General features: G+C 43.3%; 1 protein-coding gene across 5 annotated transcripts in view; it reads left to right on the plus strand.

Annotated features, from left to right (window-relative positions):
• Window positions 1-23,306, plus strand: part of FAM169B (Protein) — a 41,054-nt gene that overhangs the window by 12,038 nt on the left and 5,710 nt on the right. For 2 of the 5 annotated variants that reach the window (XM_026709401.2, XM_087941873.1), the window contains exons 3-8: window positions 4,485-4,584; window positions 11,533-11,618; window positions 12,436-12,610; window positions 15,868-16,050; window positions 20,183-20,314; window positions 22,947-23,014. In XM_026709401.2, the coding sequence (XP_026565186.2) occupies window positions 4,485-4,584; window positions 11,533-11,618; window positions 12,436-12,610; window positions 15,868-16,050; window positions 20,183-20,314; window positions 22,947-23,014 (744 nt within the window). Of the gene's footprint in view, window positions 1-4,484; window positions 4,585-4,633; window positions 4,736-11,532; window positions 11,619-12,435; window positions 12,611-15,867; window positions 16,051-20,182; window positions 20,315-22,946; window positions 23,028-23,306 lie in introns of all 5 variants that reach the window. The other 3 variants (XM_087941875.1, XM_087941874.1, XM_087941876.1) reach the window with 3 other exon arrangements.

A 23,306-nucleotide genomic window follows, 5' to 3' on the forward strand; every position in this document is an offset into this window, starting at 1 on the left:
TGAACCCATAGGCTTGATGGAGAAGAGATTAAGAAACGCTGGCAGTTGGTTCTTGCCATGCAAGCTGTCCCCAGCTGGAGAGGGAGAGAAAGAGAAATATTGTGTCTATGTCCCTCTCTCTTCTTCATCCTTTTGGTCTCTTTTTTTCGGGGGGCGGGGGGTGCATTTCTGCTTTGCCCGTTTCCCTGAAGTGCCAAGCAAGCAACAGCTTCAAAGAGCCCAGATGCGGCTGAACAGGAGCAACAGAAGAAGAGCAAGTAGAAATCAGGGGCTTTGACCAGGTACAGACAGATTAACAGAATTGGAAGGGACTTTGTAGGTCATCTAGTCCAGCCCCCCCGCCCAAGCAGGAGACTCTACACCATTTCTGACAGATGGCAGTCCAGACTCTTCTTGAAAGCCTCCAGTGATGAAATTCCCACAACCTCTGAAGGCAACTTCTGTTCCATGGGTTGATTGCTCTCACGGTCAAAAAATTGCTCCTTATTTCCAGGGTGAATCTCTCCTTCTTCAGTTTCCATCCATGATTCCTTGTCTGGCCTTCAGAGGCTTTGGAAAATAGCTTGACCCCTTCCTCCTCTCTGTGGCAGCCCTTTCAAATATTGGAAGGCTGCTATCATTTCTCCACTGGTCCTTCTCTTCCCTAGACTAGCCATGCCCAGTTCCTGCAATCATTCGTTGTATGTTTTAACTTCCAGTCCCCTAATCATCCTGGTTGTTCTTCTCTGCGCTCTTTCCAGAGTCTCCACATCTTTTTTCTAGTGTGGTGACCAAAACTGGATGCAACAGGAGCAACAGAACAGCAAGCAGAAATCAGGCTTTGAGCAATTTGAGTTTGCACTCAAACCCCTTCCCTAGCTATGCAAAAACCCTGTTAGAGACGTGGGGTTTTTTTTGCATAAGCGAGAGAAGAGTCAGCTGTGCATAAAATGCACTTTGATTGCCCCCTGGTGCCCGAGAAGCACAGTTGCTTCCCCGGGCTAAGTCAATAACAGGAAACGAGGTTTGGAAATGAAAGGAGAAGACGGGGACGCGGGTAGCTCTACCTGTTGAACAGCCGTGCAGAGCTGGGGAGAGCCAAGAGGTTCGTGTGCTTGAGTGTCACTGCAAACTTGACAACAATGGAGGTAGTCCTTGACATACAACCATGCTTGGAAACCATCATTTCCGTCATCAAACAAAAGTGGTTGTTCAGCAAGCCACACACGCTTTTGTTATGACCTCCTTTGCCACAGTTGTGTAGAAAAAAAAAAGCCAATGCAATCCTAAGTTGCATTAACAGAGGGATACAATCAAGATCAAGGGAGGTACTAATACCACTCTATAAAGCCTTAGTAGGACCACACCTAGAGTATTGCATCCAGTTTTGTTCACCACATTATAAAAAAGATGTTGAGACTCTAGAAAGAAGGCAGAGAAGAACAACCAGGGTGATGAGGGGACTGGAGGCTAAAACATACGATGAATGATTATAGGAGCTGGGCCTGGCTAGTTTAGGGGAGAGAAGGACCAGGGGAGACAGGATAGAAGTCTTCCAATATTTGAGGGGCTGCCACAGAGAGGAGGAGGGGGTCAAGCTGTTTTCTAAGGCCAGAGAAGGAATAATGGATGGAAACTGATCGAGAAGAAATTCAATCTGGAAATAAGCAGAAACTTTCTGACAGTAAGAACAATCAACCCATGGAACAGAAGTTGCCTTTGGAAGTTGTGGGAGCTTCATCACTGGAGGCTTTTAAGAAGAGGCTGGACTGCCATCGGTCAGAAATGGTGTAGGGTTTCCTGCTTGGGCGGGGTGGGGTGGGGTTGGACTAGATGACCTACGAGATCCCTTCCAACTCTGCTAATCTGTTAAATTAAACACAACTCTACACTGGTTAGGTGGATCGTGTAATTGTTAAGCAAATCTGGCTTCCCCCATCGACTTGCCGACTGGGAAGTCCATAAATGACAATCTTGTGATTTTTGTACACTGCAACAATCCTAACTACATGCCAGGACATTCCCAAAACCATGGAGATGCAGTGACGGTCATATGTGTGAGGACCAGTCATAAGTCACTTTTTGCAGTGCCGTTGTAACGTTGAATGGTCACTAAATGAATGGCTGTGAGTCAATCTGTAATCCCAGGGTGGAATTTGGAGATAAACAGAGAAATTCTCCACATCTTTCCAGTTTCACAGGCTGCACCTGGCTTTGGACTGATCGGGATTAGGCACACTTACAGGAGCTACCCCGACCAGGAAACAGAAGTGTCAAAAATCAATCATTGGCATGAAGGATTTCCCGCCTCCATCTTGGTTTAGGTCGGTGGTCTTCAAACTTGACAGCTTTAAGAGTTGTGGACTTCAACCCCCAGAATTCCTGAGCCACCAGGGCTCCTTGATGACCTGTGGACTTCAACTCCCAGAATTCCTCCTCTAGTCATGTTAGCTCAGGAATTCTGGGAGTTGAAGTCCACAAGTCTTAAACTTGCCAAGTTTGAAGACCCTTGGTCTAGGTACTTGATGTCTGTATGAATTTGAATTAACTTAGAATGAAAATATAAAGGCTGGAATCTCAAAGGCAGAGAGAAAACTGGGTGCCTGGATGGTTTGAGAAATGTTGCACTGAAAAGCCCTGTTAACGGTTGTGAGGTTTGTTTGTTTCATTGCAACATGATTTCAGCCGAGGACTCATGTTTCATCATTTCCATCCATTGTTTACAAGAAGTGAAACCCACAAATAAACATTTTCAAGATGTATCGTTGCTCAGGTTCATTGTTCAGGTTGAATAAAAGCACCGTTGCTTAATCCAATTTTTTTTTTAATTAACTTGGTTATCCAGAGTAACTTTTATAGGCAGCTATCCTCAGATGACTTGGCTGTATCCGATAGATATGGATGGATGGATGGAAAGAAAGAGAGAGATTATGATAGATAGATAGATGCATTGATGATAGATAGATAGAGAGATGGATAGAGAGAAATGGAGAAATAGAGAGATGCTGATAGATAGAAGCTGACCCCAACACCCTCACCCGTGCCAAATGAAAGAAGTGGCTTATGGACTTTGGTTCTCCTAATCCATCTTTCCTTCCTTCCTTCCTTCCTTCCTTCCTTCCTTCCTTCCTTCCTTCCTTCCTTCCTTCCCTCCTTCCTTCCCCTTCCCCTTCCCTTCCCTTCCTTTCCTTTCCTTTCCTTCCCTTCCCTTCCCTTCCCTTCCCTTCCCTCTCTTCCCTTCCATTCCTTTCCTTTCCTTTCCTTTCCTTTCCTTCCTTCTTCCCTCCCTCCCTCTTTCCCTTCCTCCCGAGACATTGCTTCCCATAAAACACAAATATTGGAAAGTAATTTGTTTAGAAAATGGACATTCTGCCCATTCCTTTAGCAGCTCTAGAGAGTCCCAAACCAACAAAACCATCCTTTTCTAAAATCCTGAGCTGACATAATAGCAATACGCCTTGAAAAATTGATGCCGGTTGCAAAATTGAATTCCAAATTGAGTGGCCCAAAATATTGTATAGGAGCAAAAGAAAGAAAAAAAAGAAAAAGCCAGTATTAATGTCCGCTTTAAAATGTGATTGATAGAAAAGACCCGATTTAAATAGCATTGCTATTCAGAATAGAATAACAGAGTTGGAAGGCGCCTTTGAGGTCTTCTAGTCCAACTCATTGCTCAGGCAGGAAACCCTATACCAAATGGTTGTCCAATCTCTTAAAAACTTTGAATGTTGGAGCATTCGCAACTTTTGAAGGCAAACTGTTCCACCGATTAATTGTTTTAACTGTCCGGAAATTTCTCCTTAGTTCTAGGTTCTAATTCCAGGTTGCTTCTCTCCTTGATTAATTTCCATCCGTTGCTTCTTGCCTGGCCTTCTGGTGCTTTGGAGAATAGCTTGACCCCCCTGTCTTTGTGGCAGCCCCTCAAATATTGGAAAACTGCTACCATGTCACCCTTGGTCCTTTTCACTAGACTAGACATACCTACCCAATTGCAATCATTCTTCATATGTTTTAGCCTCCAGTCCCCTAATCATCTTTGTTGCTCTTCTCTACACTCTTTCTAGAGTCTCAACATGCTATCATTGTCGTATCGGCTGATACAATCACAAAAGACGCGAGGCAGTGACTGGTTTTAACTCTTTTTATTTAGGTTTTAAAATCTGCCGCCGGCTGGGTATGTGGCGGCTTATATGGAACTGGCGCCGGGCGCCGCGGCCAATGACAGCCATTCGAATCGCCCACAATCGGCTCGGCCAATCGCGGTCGATTCCGAACGGCCAATCAGTGCCGCGCGCTCGACCAATCCGGTTGCTGCGCGCTTGTCCAATCAGGACTGCAGGATTTCAAGAATGTTAATGTCCATACAGAACAATCATGTCACCCCTAGTCCTTCTTTTCCTCAAACTAGAATTGCATTAAAAGTTTCCTGTGTTTCGATTCTTGTTTTTGTTTTTGTAACTGGTACACGTTGAGAACAGAAATGTAAATATTCTCTTTGATTACAGATTAAAGTGGAGGCTTCATCAATGAACTTCCTTCCTCTGTACAGAGATGACAGCGAACGTTGCCTCTTGGTACTCGCTGATCCCCAAGATAAGAACAGAGGTTAGTAAATAGACTGTTTTCCCTCCCTCCCTTCTCTCTTTTATTTCAGCACAGCTCTGAATGATTGGATGCACGGAACAGGATTTGGCACCTGGGATGTGGGCATATGGAAAAAATCATTTTGGAATTCTATGCAAGCTACTCTGGGCGGGTGAGAGAACTTGAATAGAACTTGGCTTTGAAACACAAAACACTTTTTTGAGGAGTGACTTCCCTGAAACCTGTCTGCTCTTCTCATCAAAATGACATTTTCAGCACTCCAGGATTTTCTGCACCCAAATAGCAGAATAGATCTTGCAATGAAATGTTGTGGCATCAGAATTCTAAATTCAGAATTCTGAGGTGAAAACTTAATGGAGAACGGTTGTAGGAACTGGGGTACGGCTAGTCTAGAGAGAAGAAGGACTAGGTGTGGCATGATAGCAGTGTTCCAGTATTTGAGGGGCTGCCCCAAAATAGAGGGAGTCAAGCTATTCTCCAAGGCACCTGAAAGCAGGACAAGGAAAGCAATGGGTGGAAACTAATCAAGGAGAGAAGCAACCTGGAATTAAGGAGACACTTTCTAACAGTGAGGACAACTAACCAGTGGAACAGGCTTGCCTTCAAACGTTATGGGTGCTCCATTACAGGAGGATTTTAAGTAAAGACTGGACAGCCGTTTATCTGAAATGGTATAGAGTCTCCTGCTTAAAAAGAGGGTTGGACTAGAAGACCTCCGAGTTCCCTTCCAGCCCTGTTCCGATTGACACAATAATCCCCTCTAATATTAATATGAGCCGCAGTGGCACGGTGGTTAGAGTGCGGTACTGCAGGCTCCTTCTGCTGGCTGCCTGTAATGGACAGTTCAGATCCCTCCAGGCTCAAGGTTGACTCAGCCTTCCATCCTTCCGAGGTGGGTAAAATGAAAATCCAGATTGTTGGGGAACAGTAGGCTGTAAAACTGCTTAGTGAGCGCTAAAAAGCACTATAAACCAGTATATAAGTCTAAGTACTATTGCTAATATTAATACTATTTGTGAAGATGTAGTTTCGTATCTTCCTTGCCGTCATTGCGAACAAGGCAACTTGTTTTGAGACACGGTTGTCTTCATCAGACTATAGAAACTAGATATTTTTTTCTTATAGGCTAGATAATACCGTCCGAGAGAAAGGACTTTTTTTTTCTGCCTGAGAATTTGTAAGTAGTGGAAGGAAAGCCAAGAAAACATTACAGTCAGTATTTTATCTTATAGGTTTGCGTGTACTTTTGAATTTTAATGTGTAATCCAATTTATAATGTACTCTTCATCCCGGAGTCTCTAACTGTTCCCAGTCATGATTTGCCAGTTTTAATTTCGGGAACAGAGAGAGCCTTTCTTCATTGATTTTATTATCTCCCTGGATCAAAATTTTAGGATTAGCAATTTTCCTTTAGCCTGATTGTGATTGGTAATATGGTAATGGCTTAGGACAGGGAAGAAAGGAACAACCTGTATCTTGAGATCAATCTGAAATAAATAAGGAAAAAACCCAAGTTTTTAATATAGTGGTTACACAAAGTTTTTATAGTTGTTTTCTGGAACACTGTGTATTATAATAACTTCCTCCTGAATTATGAAAGGTGTAGAATTTTGCAGCCCATATAAATGGTAATAAAAAGTATTTTTTCTATGCTGGTTTTCTTTATTCAATGGAGAATAAAGACTAGATAGATTCAGCTCTTAAGATCGGTGAGCAAACAGGTTGAGGTGATGGGAAGGCTGGTGTTGCTAAGCTAGTGCCGGTACCAACACAGGACATGGAATCATAGGGCTGGAACTGGGACCTAAGAGATCTTCTAGTCCAACCCCATGTCCATGGCAGGAGGTTGTCAAGACCAACAGTTGTCAAGTCTCTTTTTGAAAACCTCCAGTGATGGAGCATACACAACTTCAGGACGCAAGCTACTCCACAGATTAGTTGTTAAATGAATGGTGGTTTAAAAAGGGAATCTGGCAGTTTAAAAAGGAAAACTGAGGGTTGTGCCTGATCATTGTAGCTTTTCCAATCAACTTGATCAAGCTTGACTTGGTACAATTTAACGCAACACTTTGTCTCTTCTTTTCTTTTTTTAAACAAATTTTATTAATTTTCAAAGACAATACACAAACAAACAAAACAAAAAACGTAAGAACATAAAACATCTTTTCTAAAAATTGCTTATGAAGTTTTAACAAAACAAATAAAACACCTTGTTTAAGTACAGCCTAGTTCCAAATTATCACATTTCCATACAAACACAATTTAATATCCATCTTGTGTATTCAACTTCATATCTTATTACTCCTTTTCCAAGTTCTCACTGTTTTTCCCTTTACTTCTATTCAATTTTATTCATTAAACTTACACTTTCGTCTGTCTTATTTACAATTTCATATGTTCTCATCCAACATTCTTAATTCTCAATAAACAAACAAAACACGTAACATGAAAACGTAAAACTTCTTTTTAGAAAGCGGCTTATCCCCGGGTTACATCTTTTTGTACAGACATAAATCAAACGTTCTATTATGGTGGTCGTTCTGTGAATCACCGTGGTTGTTGAGAAAAATATGTGGCCATTGAGTATAATGCTGCAGTTGCTAAGCAAACCAATGGCTGGCTCATGGGTGTCGTTTGGCTGAAAAACCCCAAACCCACGTTTTGGCAAAGCCACCGTGAAACGTCACGTAACTGGCAGGATGTTGCATAAATCCTTTCTATTCCTCACCAGCCAGAACCGAAGAAGCTTCTTGGATGAGGAGTGAACCGTCTTCAAGAATAGAGCAGAATTAAACAGGAATAAGAGTAGAATATCAGAATTGGAAGGGACCTTGGAGGTCTTCTAGTCCAACCCATGCTCAAACAAGAAACTCTATACCATTTCAGACAGCTGCCTAGTCTCTTCTTAAAAGCCTCCAGTGATGTAGAACCCAAAATGGCTGAAGGCAACTTCTGTTCCACTGATTAATCGTTCTCGCTCTTAGGAAGTTCCTCCTTAATTCCAGGTTGCTTCTCTCCTTGGTTAGTTTCCATCCATTGTTTCTTGTCCTGTTTTCAAGTGCTTTGAGAAATAGCTTGACCCCCTCTTCTTTGTGACAGCCCCTCAAATATTGGAATACTGCTATCGGCTGTCCCCTGGTCCTTCTCTTCACTAGACGGGACATATCCAATTCAAGAAAGTCTAGTTGCCTTTTTTGCAAGCTAGGAAATCACCATTGGTTCAAAGCATGACCTTGGGTGACTGAGAACCTCCATAGATTTCGAGCATCAGTGTTCTGCATTCAGGATACTAGGAAGTGAAGGAAGAATATGCAGGTCCAATGGCGGGGATCCATCCCATCATAGTGAATGTAGCTTCTTGCACAGACTTGGAAGATCTTGCCTTCCTACTCATGCCTTAAGGCAGGGGTCTTCAAACTTGACAGCTTTAAGACTGTGGACTTCAACTCCCAGAATTCCTCCTCCGGTCCTGTTTAGCTGAGGAATTCTGGGAGTTGAAGTCCATAAGTCTTAAACTTGCCAAGTTTGAATACCCTTGATCTATTCTATCTATCATCTATCTATCTATCTATCTATCTATCTATCTATCTATCTATCTATCTATCTATCTATCTATCTATCATCTATCTCTATCTAACTTTCATCTATCTATTCTGTATCTATTCTATAGCTATATCTCTAGCTATCATCTATCTATCTATTCTATATCTATTCCTCTCTTTATCTATCTGTTCTATCTTTCTCTCTTTTTATCTATTCTATCTCTCCTTATCTATTCCAGGAGTCTCCAAACTTGACAGCTTTAAGACTTGTGGACTTCAACTCCCAGAATTCCTCCTCCAGTCATGTTAGCTCAGGAATTCTAATAGTTGACGTCTACAGGTTTTAAAGATGTCAAGTTTGAAGACCCTTGCCTTAGGAGCTCATTTGAATCATAGAATCAAAGGGCTGGAAGGGACCTTGGAGGTCTTCTAGTCCAACCCCCCTGCCCGAGGCACAGGAGTCCTTATTAAATACATTAGAAAGAATGTATTTATTCTAATGCATGTTCTAATAAACAATGTATTCTAATGTATTAACTAATAGATTAATAAATACATGAGAATCATAGAACATAGGATTGGAAGGGGTGTTAGAGGTCTTCTAGTCCAACCCCCTACCCAAGGCAGGAGACCTTATTCTATCCTGGGCACATGGTTGTCCAATCTATTTTTGAAAACCTCCAGGAAATCTACACGTAGTCCTCAACTTACAACCACAATTGAGACCAACATTTCTGTTGCTAAGTGAGACAGCCGCGAAGTGAATTTTGCCCCATTTCACGACCTTGCCACAGTTGTTAAGTGAATCACTGTAGCTGGTAAGTTAATAACACGGTTATTAAGTGAATTTGGCTTCCCCATTTGGGAGCTATTCAAGAGAAACTGACCGATCTAGGTAGATTAGAATTATCTCTGGAAACATAAAAGTTTTTTTTTTTTTTAAAGGCAAAATAAGGGACTTTTATTAGATGTGGTATACTCCTTTCCCCACGTGTGTACTATTGTATTATTCTGCCCCATAATAAATAAATATCCTGTAACAGCTGAATCCCTTTCGTTGGCAGCTTCTTTGATGTATTGTGTTTGCATTTCCCTCTTCTCTTTTGAATTGATATAACGTCGGTAATTTATTACCCTAAATTGGAAAAACAATCTGAGGCCTGGGAACACAGACTGTGTGCCCCTTTCCAAAACTCTGCTGTGTCTTCCAGAGCATTTAAAAAAAAAAAATTGGCTGGTCAATTGTGATTTTTAAAACAATTTTTTTTTTTTTTTAAGAAGAGCCAAAAAAGTTACTGAATATAAAAAAAATAAAGACATTAATAATTACTCTTCAGTCAATTTTAGTTTAATTCAGTCAAAAAAGAGGCAGCTCTTTTTATTTTGGGTTGGGCCCAGGCCCTATCCCCGTGATGGCAAACCTATGGCACACATGCCACAGGTGGCACACACAGCCATTTGTGCCGGCACGTGAGCTTCAGGCAAACTTACCTCACTGCGCATGCCTCACAGTGGATTTTCAGCCAGTTTGAGGCCTATTTTGGCCTCCCAAAGGCTTGAGGAAGGCTTCTGCAGGCATTTCAGGCTGAAAACTAGCCCTGTTTTGTCACTTCCTGTTTTTCTGAAAATACCAGAAGTGACGAAACGGGCCTAGTTTTCAGCCTGCAAAGCCTGCAGAAGCCTTCCTCAAGCCTCTGAGAGGCCGAAAAAGGCTGCAAACTAGCCAAAAATCAGCTGTGAGGCACAGTGCAGGTAAGGGGGCGGGGATTGCGTGTGCATGCGTAGGGGGCATGGGGGGAGCGTGCATTGCCTTCTGGGTGCTGGCACGTGAGTGTGCAAGCGCACTCACAATTTTTGGCACAGGAGCCCAAAAAGGTTAGCCCCTACTGCCCTATCCCTTCATATAAGACGATCCATTCTCAAGATATTGTCAAGACAAGGGACAACTGGACTTTCTGGTTTTTCTTTGAAGACGTTTTGCTTCTCATCCAAGAAACTTCGTCTTAGCTGGAGAAGCTTCTTGGATTAGAAGGGACACATCTTCAAAGAAAAACCAGAAAGTCCAGTTGTCTCTTGAAGAAAAAACACCATTGGGACAACCATGACTAGATGACTGAGAATCTCCCTAACATATTCTCAGGACAAAGATGGCAAGTTTTGTAACCAACTTTTACAAAGCAGAGAAGAGCCAACCAAGATGATCAGGGGTCTAGAGGCAAAACCATACGATAAATGGATGGAGGGAACTAGGTATGTCAGGGTCTTCAAACTTGGCCAGTTTAAGACTTGTGGACTTCAACTCCCAGAATTCCCGAGCTAACATGACTGGAGGAGGAATTCTGGGAGTTGAAGTCCACAAGTCTTAAAGCTGGTCTAGTCTAATGAAGAGAAGGACTGGGGGTGACATGACAGCATCTTTCAATATTGGAGGGGCTATGACAGCGGAGATTCCAACCTATTTCCAAAGCCTCTGAAGGCAGGACAAGAACTAGCAGGTGGAAATTATCCAAGAGAGATCCAACCTAGAACTTAGGAGAAATTTCCTGACAGTGAGAACAATTAATTGAATGGTTTGCCTTTAGAAATTGTGGGTATTCCATCACTGGAGGATTCCAAGAAGGGATTAATTTGTCTGGAATGGTATAAGGTCTGTCTGAGCAAAGGGTTGGACTAGAAGACCTCCAAGATCCCTTCCCACCCTTTTATTCTATTTTCTATGATTCCAATGTATTTAAGGGGACCTTGGAAAATAGCTTCATCCCTTCCTCCTCTCTAGGGCAGCCCTTCAAATATTGGAAGACTGCTATCCTCTCTCTCCTGGTCCTTCTCTTCACTAGACCAGCCATGCCCAGTTCCTGCAACCATTCATCCAGTCCCCTAATCATCCTGGTTGCTCTTCTCTGCACTCTTTCTAGAACCTCAACATCTTTTTTATAGTGTGGTGACCAAAACTGGATGCAGTACTCTAGGTGTGGTTTTACTAAGGCTTTATAGAGTGGTATTAGTACCTCCCTTGATCTTGAGTGTATCCCTCTGTTAATGCAATTTAGGATTGCATTGGCTTTTTGGGCTGCTGCCACACACTAGTTATGTGGAATTGTTGTGGAACTAGATGCGGAAAAGCCCAACTTTGAGATTCTTTGGTGTAGACTGCAGTAGGAGTACATATGTTAATACTTTTCTCTCCCCTTCTCCCAAGACTTCTTAAATTCCACCGCTGCTGAAAACTTGTGGAAGAAAAATGTTTTACTGCCGACAGGAATGTGAAAATTATGCACGGCAAGAAATACAGACAAGCTTCCTGTAAATTTATGAGAGCTCAAGGCACTCTTGGGAGATTCTTATTTAAACAGAAGTTCCTTGCTTCATTCATTCTTGCTTGCTTTATTCCCCTTCTTTTTAACAGTGTTAGCAATTTATTTGAACAACTCCTGGCGGCTTCCTGAAGATGTAATCAAGACATCTGATCCTCTCCGGGAGGGCCTGAAACAGGTGAAAACATCATTTAAGCCAGGGATCTCCAAACTTGGCAACTTTAAAACTGTTTAATCTCACTTCAAATATTTTTGAGCCATACCAGTTATTCTTGCAGGGTGTCTTCAATTTACGACCACAACTAAGCTCAATTTTTCTTTTTCTTTTTTATATTTTTTTTTATTTTTTGAAAACAATAAATCCATTCCATTTCAATCGTGTGTTGATTAGGTAACAATTAATAATAATACTCTTCTTATCAATATAACAACAATCAACATGGATGAAAGCATGGATATTGTTGAGGAATAAAAGGTTATTAACCTTGGAAGGACATGATTTACAAATGGGCTGGCATCCATTTTTGTGGTACAGGAGAGGTACTTTCAAAGGCATATGGCCAGGGATGCATTGTTACATGCATGGGAAAAAACTAGGGAACATAATTTTTCTGTTGCTAAGTGAGACCGGGAATTTTGCCCCATTTTACGGCCTTTCTTGCCACGGTTGTTATATGAATCCCTGCAGATGTTAAAGTTAGTAACACGGTTCTAAAATGAAGCCTGACTTCCCGGTTGACTTGGCTTGTTAGAGAAGGTTGCAAAAAAGGGACCACGTGTCCTAGGGACACTGCTGCCATCACAAATATGAGTCAGTAGCCAATTGTCCAAATTTTGATCATAGGGAGACACTGCCACGGTTGTGTGAAAAATGGACATAAGTCCCCCTTTTCAATACCGTTGTCATTTCAAATGTCACTAAATGAAATGTAAGTCAGGAACTATCTGCATTGTTTGCGTTGTCTTATATCTCCTCATCTCACTTGTCCTTCAAGGTTCAAACTTTTCAAGAGAGAATCGTTCTCTTTGTCCTTAACTGCATCATTTTTGGCATGTCGGAGCGGAGCTTGACTGATGATACAGTCTTCGTTCCTCATCCTAAGAAGGAAGATGCCAGAATATTCTGGAAGAGTGGAGAAGCAGCCGCCTTTTATACGGTCAAAAGAAGAGGTATGTCTTTATTGAGGGCCCTTCCCAACTCTTAGGTAAAGGTAAAGGTTCCCCTCGCACATACGTACTAGTTGTTTCCAGCTCTAGGGGGCAGTGCTCATCTCTGTTTCTAAGCCAAAGAGCCATCGCTGTCCGAAGACGTCTCCGTGGTCATGTGGCCGGCATGACTAAATGCTGAAGGCACATGGAACGCTGTTCCCTTCCCGCCAAAGTCGCCCCTATTTTTCTACTTGCATTTTTACATGCTTTCGAACTGCTAGGTTGTCAGAAGCTGGGACAAGGAACGGGAGCTCACTCCGTGATACAGTGCTAGGGATTCGAACCACGAACTGCTGACCTTTCTAATCGACAAGCTCAACGTCTTAGGCACTGAGCCACCGCTTCCCAACTCTAAGTGTGTTTATAAGAGTCAAAAAAGAACCAGGCTAACAGGTTGACAAGAGTTGGAAGGCACCACGTAGGTCATCTAGTCCAAATATTATGGATGATCCCACCCTGGCAGAATTAAATAAATAAAAAATTAAAAACTATTAAAAAAATTAAGAAGATGAAAACTGTCTGGGTGACCTTGGGCCAGTGGCTTTCCCTCAGTCCAGTCCTTTCCCCCAGTCCAGGTTGGTGGTTGTCTGGAAAATAGGAGGAGGAAGGAGTGTTAGACATGGTGGCTGCCTTGTGTTGTTTATAAAAATAATAAAGATGTGATATGAAAATAGAATAGAATACTTGATTGGCCAAGTGTGATTGGACACACAAGGAATTTGTCTTGGTGTAAATGCAAACAAACAAAAATTAAATAATTCCCCAATGCTTAACTAGTACAGCAGCTCAGGTTCCTCAACTTCTGTGTTGTGGCTCTTGATCCTTTTGGGACTGAGGGGCATATCCCAATTCACATGAACAGTGTGTGTGTGTGTGTGTGCGTGTTTTCAAAAAGAGATTGGGCATCCACTTGTCCATAATGGTATAAGGTTTCCTGCTTGAGCAGCGGGCTGGACTACAAGACCTTCAAGGCCCCTTCCAACTCTGTTCTTCTCTTAAGTGAATGGTTGAGATGCTAAAAGGCTGGTTGGGTTGACCATGACAGAGTCAATGTGGAATGGTGCTACCGAAAACGTACAATCCCCTTTTAAGGCCATGGTGGCCCTGATGCACGGACTCTGCCAACCTTCCCCAAATGGGGAAGGGTATCTCACGGCCGGAGTGTGACATTTCTCTTGGCCTGCCAGGCAGTCCAACTTGCGTTGGGTTTCTTGACTCGCGGGAGACCTTGTTCTTTTCTTAGCACTGTCCATACGTTCCAGCCGTATGAGTAACGGGGCAGCAATGAGACCCACCCAAAGGGGTGCCTTATGCTGCAAAATTCTTGCACCGTGGAAGAACCGGGCCTGCCTTGTAAACGTAATTGCAAACACATAGTTTTCATGGCTGGGCAGTGAATGAGGCCGCGAGTAAGCCCAAAAATCTGCGGATGAGATCAGGGAAGGGAATGAGCACTTGCTTTTACTGGATCTCAGGACTTCTCTAAAGCAAGAACCCTCTCCCTGCTCCCAATTATTTTATTTTTATTTTTAACATACAGTAAACCCATCCCATTTCAATCGTGTGTCGATTAGGTGCACATTTCATGCGCCTAACAATTCCTAATAATATTCTTCTTAACGGTATAACCGTATAATACTCATCGCATTCCCATACGGATAATATAAGTGATATTCAGTATATTATGCTTGTTTCTCTTATTGCTTTAGAATTACATCTAATCCCTTTTAGTTAATTTTATGTTTCTAGCCATTTATAAAACAACTCCCAGAATCCCTCAGCCAGCCTGCAGCATGGGGAATTCTGGGCCATATATCTTAAAGTAACAGGTAGTCCTTGGTTTACAACAGTCCATTTAGGGACTGTTCAAAGTTGCAACCGCACTGAAAAAAAGTAAACGAGTTTTTCACAGCTACCTTTGCAGCATCCCCATGGTGACCTGATCCAAAATCCAGGTGCTTAGCAACTGGTTCATATTTATGACCGTTGCTGCGTCCCCAAGGTCACGTGGTCCCCTTTTGCGACCTTCTGATGCTCAAAGTCAACGAGGAAACCAGATTCAGTTAACAACCAAGTTACTAACTTGAACAACTGCAGCGATTCACTTAACAACAGTGGCAGGAACGGTTCCAAAATGGGACAGAGCTCTCTTTAACAAATGTCTCACTTAACAAAAGAAGTTTTAGGCTCAGCTGTGGTCGTAGGTCGAGGACTACCTGTATTGAGGTTGGGAAACACTGACCTAAAGTGATAAATCAAGAATTACTTTGGGTTAGTAGTTGAAGTGCTGGAACGAGGAGTTAGGAAACATGACTTCTTGTCCTGCTTTAGGACGGTCGCTCTCTCTCAGCCCTAGGAAGACGGCAAGGACAAAGCACTTCTGGAAATAGGCCAAAAATCAATATGGGGAAGGGGTGGGATTCAAATTTCTTGACAACTGGTTCTGCGGGCCTAATTTGTGGGTGTGGCTTGGTGGTCATATGACTGGTGGGGGGCATGGTTTGCTGACTGGGGCATGGCTTGGTGTGACTGGCCGGGCGTGGCTTGTATGTAAATATTGTAAATATTTATGTAAATATGGAATTTTTTATTAAAAAAAGAGGAATTTTTACCCAAAATTAGGCAAAGCAGGCAGGCAGATTGAATTGCTCCCAGAATCATAGATTCACTCAGAGATCTTCCATTCTGCAATCTGCTGCCTGAGTCTGTCACATAAAATTTGCTTGCAAGCAAACTCACAAAATTAACTCACAACATACGATGTATGTAAATATTGAATTTTTTATTAAAAAAGAGGAACTTTTACCCCAAAGCAGGCAAAGCAGGCAGGCAGATTGAGTTGCTCACAGAATCACATATTCACTCAGAGATCTAGCTTTCTGTGATCTGCAGAAGTCATGACTAACTGGACGGGTGACTAAATAAATAGAAGCAAGATACAGTCTCGTCCACAGCATAATAGGTCTAATTTATGCCTCCATATTTCACATCTGGAATCTCTCTCTTGGTTGTTGCTCTCCACGGAGAGGAAGTCCTTCTAAGTTCTCCAGAACTTTTAACCAGGCAAGAGATGACCCAAAGCATCTCTTGAAGAACCAATGAGAAATGTCCTCAAAGCAGGCCATGGATTTCAGCTATGAGAAGGAGATTCATTCAGTAAGAAATTCTTCACGAGTTCCCTTTCTGGTTTGTTTCTTTATTTTGTCCTCTGCATGCAGGAAGTTTGTGTGACGGACACACCAGCCAGTGTTACATGCTCCCTGTTTTGGACACCATGTTTGTACGAAAGAAGTTTAGAAGATGTGGTCTTGGGATGCAGATGCTTCAGGATTTCTGTCAGTCTTTCCCCTCGGAGGATGCCTTGGGACTCAGCTGTCCTCTATCAGCTGAAATGGAAAAAGGTAAAGTTTGAAGATTCAATAAAAGTACAAGATTTTAAAGATTAGGAATCCATACAGGCAAGGATCGTGTTCTGACCAAGGCTTCCTGAGACCGTAATTAAGCACACGCTTAGTCCAAACAACTCTTGTTTTATTTGGGAATTATGTGCATTCCCAGCCCGTAATGAGTCCCAAATAGTCTCTTGAGATAAGCACTCACCTTTATCTCCTTTGAATTGCTGCCAACAACGAAAGGGCCAAATGAACTGTAAAAATCCAACCGAAGTCCAAAGGCCACACAGAGCTTCAAGGTTTAATCCAAACAGAGCAAACGACTTTGCTTCCTGCAAAGGTTTCTCTACCTTTGCCTGTCCTTTATACCTTATGGGAGGGGCATTCACCTCCAAGCCTTACTCCTGAGTCGTCCCTTTTGTTTGAGCTGCTCTGGCCTTCTAGCAGCTCTGCGCATACGCGCACTGGGAACAGGCTCCCCTTCTTCCTCTGCCTCGCTGCTGCCAGACTCCAGAAGCTCCGGAGTTAGCATCCCACTCCCAGATGGCGCTGGCCCCATCTCTGCATCGGATGCAAGACCCTCATCCGAGTCCTCCCCAGACTCCCAGACTGGTCCCTGTTCTTCCCCCCATTGTCCGATTCTGCTGCTGTCTGCACAGGCTGCCGGCGAACCACAACAGATCACAGCAAACAGCCCCAAGATAAAGATTCGGCATTTTGAGGAGGAGCTGGGAAAGAAATGAGCAGAGAGAGCTTTTTGCCAGAGTAAGCCACTGTGGGCAGCGTACAGGCCTCTTATGCCGTTCCCAAATCCCATTTGCTGTCTGTGAAGATGCACCAAAATTTACGGGCAAAAATGAATAGAATAGAATAGAATAGAATAGAATAGAATAGAATAGAATATGGAGCAGAACAGAACATAATAGAATAGAATAGCCGTAGCCATAGCACTTAGACTTATATACCGCTTCAGAGTGCTTTTATAGCCCTCTTTAAGCGGTTTACAGAGTCAGCCTCTTGCCCCCCACAATCTGGGTTTTTTACCCACCTCGGAAGGATGGAAGGCGGAGTCAACCTTGAGCTGGTTAGGATTGAACTGCCAGTAGTCAGCAGAATTAGTCTGCAATACTGCATTCTAACCACTGTGCCATCATGGCAATAGAATAGGAATAGATTAAGCACTTAAAGCTTATATACTGCTTCCCAGTGTTTTTACAGCCCTCTTTAAGCGGTTTACAGAGTCAGCCTCTTGCCCCCAACCATCTGGGTCCTCATTTTACCGACCTCAGAAGGATGGAAGGCTGAGTCAACCTGGAGCCGGTCAGGATTGAACTTCTGGCAGTGGGCAGAGTTAGCTTGCAGCAGTGCATTCTAACCACTGTGCCACCACAGCTCACAGCTCCTTCCTTCCTTCCCTCCCAATATCACTTAGACTTATATACCACTTCATAGTGCTTTCCAGCCCTCTCTAAGCGGTTTACAGAGTCATCCTCTGGCCCCCAACAATCTGGGTCCTCATTTTACCGACCTTAGAAGGATGGAAGGCTGAGTCAACCTGGAGCTGGTCAGAATCGAACTCCTGGGAGTCAGCAGCGAATTAGCATGTAATACTGCATTCTAACCACTACGCCATGACAGCATCAATGTGGGATGTTGCAAAACAGCTGGCAATTTTGGGCCAGTTGCTGAGTGTCTGAAATGCGGTCACATCCAGAACTTCAGAATTAAGTTGCAAAGCCCCTTTCGGGGGGTCCATCCTGACTTCAAATGGTTGCTAAGTGACCTGTTCGTTGTAAGTCGAGATCTACATTTTCAGCGCAGCCGATCCATAATGAAAATGGCCTTGATTCCTAAAACATGAAAACTTCCAGCGCTGTCTTCAATTAAGCCAACACAATCTTTCTTAACTTATTTTTGTTGGAATAATCTCTGACATTAGTCATACTGTTGGAGGCTCTTCTCCTTAGAAACAGCTGTGCAGTGTCTACTCTGATAAATGGCTTTTTTTTTTTTTTTTAAGAGAAGGGGAGGCCCAGATGCTGGGTGAAGAAAAGCTAAGGGTTGACCGGAAGCCATAAATCAAACCTTCCAGACAGGAGTTTTCACTGCTTCCAAATGTTGTTAGTAAATGTTATGCAGGAATCCTTAGAAGTCCCAGGCGGACATTCATCAGATCACAGTCTTAAGGCTCCTTCACCGACTCAGATATTTAAATGAAGTGAAATAAAACATGCAAGTTTGGGATGTTAAAAGGGGTCAGTTCCGCCACAGAAAATGATAATTGTCCCTGCTGTTTTCTCCTAAACGGTTGTTGGAACATAGCAAGTTCATAGCAAGAAGAATAACGGGGTAACAGAGTTGGAAGGGACCCTGGAGGTCTTCTAGACCAACCCCTGCTCAAGCAGGAAACCCTAAAGGGTGTTGTGGTTTGCCGGCAGCCTGTGCAGACAACAGCGGAATTGGACAATGGGGAGGAACAGGGACTGGTCCTGGAGTCTGGAGAGGACTCAGATGAGGGTCCTGCATCCGATGCAGAAATGGGGCCAGGACCATCTGGGAGTGGGGTGCTGATTCTGGAGCCTCCGGATTCTGGCAGCAGCGAGGCAGAGGAACAAGGGGAGCCTGCTCCCAGTGTGCATGTGCGCAGAGCTGCTAGAAGGCAAGAGCAGCTGAGACAAAAGGGGCAACTTGGGAGTAAGGCTTGGAGGTGATTGCCCCTCCTATAAGGTATAAAGGACAGGCAAAGGTGGAGAAACCTTTGCAGGAAGCAAAGTCGTTCGGTCTGTTTGGATTAATCCTTGAAGCTCTGTGTGGACTTTATACTTCGGCTGGCTTTTTACAGTTCATTTGGCCCTTTAGTTGTTGGCAGCAATTCAAAGGAGAGAAAGGTGAGTGCTTATCTCGAGAGACTGTTTGGGACTCATTACGGGCTGGGAATGCAGTTAATTCCCAGTGTTGAAATAAAACAAGATTTGTTTGGACTAAGCGTGTGCTTAATTACGGTCTCAGGAAGCCTTGGTCAGAACACCGTGGTACCAAGATACCCATCTGTAATTTGTTCTGGAAGATGCAACGAATACTAAAACTAATAGGTACCGAGAAAACCATGTGACTTACCATGTGGCCCGCTATTTTGGCTCGAAGAAATAGTGAATCACAAGGCGGCTGTCAACCCTGGAGCTGGCCTAACCATGGCCGTTTTCCTTTTTGTAGCTTTCCTCTACGGAGGTTTCTCTTTGTTGTTGCTTCAGGGCTGACAGAGCCTGTAGCTAAGGGTCTAGGGTGGGAGATGTAGCGGTAGCTGGGGTGTGGTAGCCAAAATACAATTCTTTTCCCCGGGAATCAAGGATGTTGATGCAGGTGCTCGAAAGGGGGGAGACTGAGGTCTCCTAGCAATTGGGCTACATGCTGATTGGACCATGTGACTGGAGACTCTGGGGGAAAGTGACAAAAGATTTCCTTTTACTTGGGCGTAAAACTGGAGGGAACCTCGAGCCGGTTTTCCTCCCAAGTCTCTGCCGGTTGGATAGGTCCCAATAAAATGTTACAAGGGACGCAGTGGCTACAATGCTGAACTCGTCGATCAGAAAGGTCGGCAGTTCGGCGGTTCAAACCCCTAGTGCCGCGTAACAGAGTGAGCTCCCTTGACTTGTCCCCGCTTCTGCCAACCTAGCAGTTCGAGAGATCATAAAAATGCAAGTAGAAAAATAGGGACCCCTTTGGTGGGAAGGTAATTGCATTCTGTGCACCTTTGGCCTTTAGTCATGCTGGCCGCGTGACCATGGAGACGTCTTCAGACAATGCTGGCTCTTCTGTTTTTGTAGCGGAGATGAGCACTGCGCCCCTAGAGCCAGGAACGACTAGCACGTATTATGCGCGAGGGGAGTCTTTACCTTTAATAAAATGTTCTTTGAGGAACATGCCTGCCTCGGAGTTCTCGTTGAAGGGGATGTATTACTTGGAATCTTGACACAGCTATGTTCTTCCTTGCATGCCAACTATTAAGAGAAAGGCAAAGGCTGGGATGAGATTTCTACTTCAAAATGTGCCGAATACCGAATTTGATGAGTTTTGAAGCAGTCGAACACCGAGGTATGATTGTACATCATGACTTCTTGTGTTCTTTGTCTCTCCTATTTAGTTTGTCAAAAGTTCTTGGAAACTTACCCGAAAGAGCAGCCTCGGCTGTGGGAAGTGGAAGCACCCGGAGACTGGACTCAGCGCATTAACATCTGGCTCAAAATCCAGCTGGAACAAACTCGCTTTCCAAAAAGTGAGTTGAAGAACCATGATGTTCGGATGCACTTGTCCATTTATATTCTCCGTAATTGAATGTAAAAATCGCAGAGGGCCTCTTGAGAGCATTTGAGCAATAAATCACATTTTAGGAAATTGGCAGAGGTGTTTTGCGCTACTATGGCTGCGTATCTGTTTTCTCTGGTCCTTTTTGCAAGAAGAAAAAGAATTTAGGAGTCCTTGCTTAGTGACCGCCTTGTTCGGTGATTGCTCGCAGTAACGACAGTGATGAAAAAGTAACTTTAGCTACCAATACTTGCATTTACTAACTTCCCAAGTGTTGTGGCCCGCCGCTGGCTGACGGAGCTGGCAACAGAGTCGGACAGAAGCGAGGAGGTTGGGGAGGAACCTGGGCCAGTCTTGGAGGCTGAGGAGGGCTCGGAGGAGGGCTCTGCATCGGATGTAGAGATGGACAGGCTGGCAGTCATCAGCTGCCTTCAGACTCAGACAGCAATGAGGCAGGGGAGTTCTCCAACCAGTTCCCAGCCTGCGCATGCGCAGGACTACCAGAAGACAAGAACAATTGAGAAAGCAGGGTCCACTCAGGAGTCAGGCCACACCTCGGAGACGATTTTCCCCCTCCCCCAAAAAGAGGAGTGAACGGGATGTGAGCTTTTGCAGGAAGCAATTAGTTCGTCTGGTCAGTTCAAGTTCTGTCTGACTCTGTGTCAAGTTTGGCTTGCCCTGCGTTGGGCAATTTGTTCTCTGGCAGCATTCCAAGTGCGATAAGGTGGGTGTTTATAAACATTCCCCTGAAAGACTGTTTGGGAAGCCTTGCAGGCTGTGAATGAACGTAATTCACAGCCGTGGAAGTAAAAGAGGTTTTGCCAGGGCTAAGATTGGATTTTATGCTTTCTAAGGAAGCCGAGGTCAGAACACCAAGGCTGTAAAGCACCTATGTAAGAATTAGCTTAAATGCAGTTCCTGTTGAATGACTCCAGTTGGGACCAGCCATTTGGTTATTAAGCAAAATGGGCATGTGCTTTTGATCGGATTTCACCTTTCCTTTGCTTTAAAGACTTGTGAAGCTCCTAAATGTGAAGATTGGTTGCAAAGTTCCTTTTTTGGTCGCTGTCGTAACTGCGAGGATCGCTTGCCTTTGCAGACTTCACAAATGCTCTTTGTTCCTGGATGAAAATATTCCCTGTTTCTAGAGTCAGTCTTGGCAAATATAAATCCTGCTTTTAATCACAGCACCGAACTAGCCCTCTCTGTGATTATTTTTTACAGGTTGTCTTTGATACCTCTCTGAGATATTCAGATAATTCAGTTTTTGTTTTTTTAAAAATTATTTTATTTTTACAAACATTCCATCTTTCCTTTAAACAGTGTGTCTTTTTGGTACAAATATCTTGTGCCATAAGATTTATGGTCAGCACAATTTCCTTACCAATAATTACATTACATTCTTATTTTAAACTACTATGCATAATATATCTCATCATTATAACCATCCCCTTCTTAACTCCTTCCCCTCTATATTCATATGTTCATGTATGTATGTATGTAGGTCTAGATGTGTTCGGGTCTTTTCCCGTGTAAGATTAAGAGTATCTTGGCGACGTTTCAGCGAGGTCCCACTCGCCATCCTCAGGCGGGTGCTTTTGGCTCCCGCTAATTATCTGACTGTGTTGCCTTTGTGCCACGTCCCGGGTCATCACACTTAATTTCTAATTTCTGTTTTTCTTTTCCAACCATTGATTCAAAATCATTCAATTTTTAAACTGTTATTTTTATCTATCAGAAATAAGAGTCCGTCAATTTCCCAGAGTGAATTCCTATGGGATTCCCTTAGATTAGAGGTGAGCAACTATGACGCCTTTATGATCTCTGGACTTCAACTCCCAGAATTCCTAAACATGGCTCGCTTGGGAATTCTGGGAGTTGAAATCCCCAAGTTACATAGGGGCCCCACCACTCCCTCAAATCCTTCCCATTTCGCACTGTATTTATTTTATTGTAAGTCTTTTACCGTTTCCCTTTTTGCATTCTCACAAAATAATTTGCTGTTGAAACAAGAAACCCATTAAAAAAAAAATCAAATAACAGCCATATAAACAAGGGAATGGATTAAAAAGACACACATGCAGAAAACCACATCTTGCTGCCGGCCAAGGCAATGGTTTATCTTGATAGACCCTTCCAGGGAACTTGAAGTCTGTTCTTCTTTCTGCTTTGTTTAGTATTTTATCTTTTGCTGGAGCGTAATAAAAGTTTTCAAGAGAAACCGAAAAGATAGCTGCTTTGTGTCTCGGAGGAGATCGGAGCAGCCACGTCTCCGTGACCAAGCCATTCCGATTGCATATTATGGGATGGAAACAACATACTTTATGCTGCCTCAAAACCTTCCCCTTCCCCCCCACTTTAACGTAAATGCGGGATTGTATGTTGCACCACTAGTGTCATCTAGTGGCAGACGTCTCTAAGAAGAAATTTGTGCAGCTTTGCAAAATCTTCAATGACTTGATTTAGATTTCTGGTTGCAGTTTGGCAGAGATTGAAGCTTTGAGCAGGTAGGAGAACCCGGGTAATTCTGAACGGTTCTTTGGCAGCTGTTCAAAGTTACGAGGCGCCTCCCCAGAGCTACTGACAAGGAATATCTCTTTCAGATGCGGGCCAAAGTTCTCCCGTACCAAAGGGTGAAGATGATGAAGTCGAGGAAAGACGGATAAATACAGTGAGCTGATAAAGTTGGTGCCTGTATAATCTGTGCTTCATATTATGGGATCAGCGTTGGAAGGACAATGAACAGATGCCTCCTGGGTGCTAGATTTTATAAGCTTTAATTAGTCAAGATTGGGTGAAAATATCTATTGCAGTTAAATCTTCTCTTTTTATTAAGACCAGTGAATAATAGGTGAATTTTAGGCATGGTTCTCTAAACTCTACCCAATGTCATGATATATATTTGTTTTCTGCTCTTCACTAAATGCTAGACTTTGTCAATTGCAAAGTATCTTTGGTGACGT

Source organism: Pseudonaja textilis, chromosome 13, assembly GCF_049901715.1.
Source record: "Pseudonaja textilis isolate UNSWEBS1 chromosome 13, rPseTex1.2, whole genome shotgun sequence".
Lineage (NCBI taxonomy): Eukaryota > Metazoa > Chordata > Lepidosauria > Squamata > Elapidae > Pseudonaja > Pseudonaja textilis.